At 33.0% G+C, this 2586-nt stretch overlaps 1 protein-coding gene across 1 annotated transcript; it reads left to right on the top strand.

The window, feature by feature from the left end:
- Positions 1-359: 359 nt before the first annotated feature.
- Positions 360-1286, top strand: LOC106532535 (olfactory receptor 10AG1-like). The gene has a single exon (XM_014028629.1). The coding sequence runs from the start codon at positions 363-365 to the stop codon at positions 1284-1286; it is 924 nt and encodes a 307-aa protein (XP_013884083.1). The 5' UTR covers positions 360-362.
- Positions 1287-2586: the final 1300 nt, after the last annotated feature.

Below are 2586 nucleotides of genomic sequence, written 5' to 3'. Positions count from 1 at the left end.
GTATTGAACAAAGTATAGGATATTTGTTGTTTCATCCTTCCTACACATACATGATTTATTTGTTTGTTTGTATTCACCCCCAATGGGCCCATAACAGACCTCCAGAGTTTGAGAGAGTTTGGTCTGTGAGATGAAAAGCTTAATGAGCTCTGTGAGGACTTGAGTAGTTGAATAAAAAACAAGTAATCAACTCAGAAGGTATGGTTTTCAGTGAGATGAATGCACTTTAAATGCTCCACTAGGTCAGACACATAAACCATTCAGATCACATAAATACTTTGCTCTTTACAAAGAGCCACCAGCACCCAGTGTTTAATAGGAGTCAACATTATATTCTAGTTAGACGAAGGGCCGTTAGATTTATGACTGCTTCCATGAATGAAACTTATGTAACACTTGGTGGTTTTGTAGAGGTGGAAAAATACAAGTACTTATATTTTGTGATCACTTTTATAATTTATGTTTTGATACTTTTTTGTAATTCCACTATAGTTTGCATTATTGTGGTTCATAAGAACCTTCATCATCCCATGTATATTTTTGTTGCTGCTTTATTATTGAATTCTGTTCTCTTCAGCACTACAGTTTACCCAAAACTTTTGATTGATTATATAACTGAAAAGCAGATCATATCACATTCAATGTGTCACTTTCAGTATTTGATATTTTACAATTTATGTGGTGCAGAATTCCTATTGTTGGCTGCCATGGCTTATGACAGATATGTGTCAATATTTAAACCTCTGCAATATCACAGTATGATGAAGAAAACTACTGTATGTGTTGTGTTGGTTATGGCTTGGCTTGTACCTTTTTGTCTGGTTGCTGGATCAACTATTCTGTCTGCTAAGCAGAAAGTTTGTAACTTTACCTTAAATGGAATTTTTTGCAATAACTCAGTTTACAAACTTCACTGTGTGACATCAAAAACTATATCTGTATACGGAGTGATCGTTGTACTTTGTGTTGTGTTTTTGCCCATGATTTATATAGTTTTCACTTATGCAAGAATACTTATAATATCCTGTTATAGTAGTAAAACTGTCAGGACAAAAGCTGCACAGACCTGTTTACCTCATTTGTTGGTTTTACTCAACTTTTCATTTTTTACTGCTTATGATGTTTCTTCGCCTAGATTAGAAACTGATATTTCAAAAACGGTTCGTTTAGTGATGACTTTACAAACTGTGTTGTATCATCCTCTGTTAAATCCAATCATATATGGACTAAAATTAAATGAAATTTCAAAACACCTTAAGAATATATTTCATCAAATAACTCGTTAATTTCATTAAGTTGTAAGTTTTACATTTTTTAAACAAGGAGTTGGTAATTTTTTCATGTTTTGTTACAAAAAGATATATTAAAAATACATTCTTTACCTCACTATACTACCTTTCTGAACAAAAATACCCTAAAACAATAATAGGATACTTAAAGTTCATAGAAAGGATACTTAAAGTTCATAGAAAAGAAAAGTTTTTGTTTATGTCATCTCTTTGTATTTCCACTTTTTTTGCAAAGTTAATGTACACCAACTCACTAAAAATATTTTTCAGCTTAAACTTGGAAGTCATCAAATCAAAATGGGATGCTTCTTGCAACACCAGATGTTTACATTCAGATGAAAATAAGAAGAAATCTTTAAATAAATTACTACAATTACCTAAAATAGTTTTTAAAATGTAATTTTCAAAGTTTTGTTGGCAATACCTGCATCAATAAAAGTACTGTATTGGAATGACCTTATTTTTGTATCATGTTTTTGATCTGAGTTTGTTTTACAGAATGAAATGTCTGAATGAGTGCTCATCTAAGACTGATGATTCCAGATTTTTTACCAGGGGTTTTATAACATTCACATATCAGTGTCTAAACAGGTCAGTACACTTCCACCTCTGTACTGGAAGTGGCGCTGTGCCAATCAGATCAACCATAATTTATCCAGGCTAATGGATATTGTTTGAGTGAAGGAACATGAAAACAAATGCACACATGCTGCAGTCCACGTTATTTCAACAGAGGAGGGGAGAGGAGAGAAAAAAGAAAAGTGAGTGAGCTGCTTTGTCTGCAATCATAAAAGAAAAAGCGCACCAGTTGGAATGTTATAAAGCTCACCTGAGTACCTAAGATTGTACCTGAACAACAGCTAGCAGGGCTCTAGAGTGCGACCAGTTTGGTCACAAATGTGACTTGATTTCTTTAAAAAATAAAATAAAAAATCCAGCCACACTGGTGTGACTGGATCAATGGGCCTCATGTAAGAACCGTTGGTACGCACAGATTTGTTCTTAAGTTGTGCGTACGAGTGATTTAGGAGAATTTGTGACATTCACCAACGTTTTCATATTCTAAGATTTTTTTCAGATACGAACAAAATTCAGGAGTGGTCCAGACCTGTCGTATATTTTACCAGCAGTCAGTCTGCTGTTATCCAGACGGGTTTTCTTCACTAATAACTTTATATTTCATTAGTTTGAAGATATTTCAAGTTGAAAATAAATCACACGCCATAATTTTGTTGACAATAGTTTATTCTGCTTGAAATAGAATTATAATTTTAAAAATAATAATGTAGAGTAACAA

This window comes from Austrofundulus limnaeus, unplaced genomic scaffold (genome assembly GCF_001266775.1).
Source record: "Austrofundulus limnaeus strain Quisiro unplaced genomic scaffold, Austrofundulus_limnaeus-1.0 Scaffold789, whole genome shotgun sequence".
In the NCBI taxonomy this organism is placed as follows: Eukaryota; Metazoa; Chordata; class Actinopteri; order Cyprinodontiformes; family Rivulidae; genus Austrofundulus; species Austrofundulus limnaeus.
This window is presented reverse-complemented; position numbering and strand designations above follow the sequence as displayed.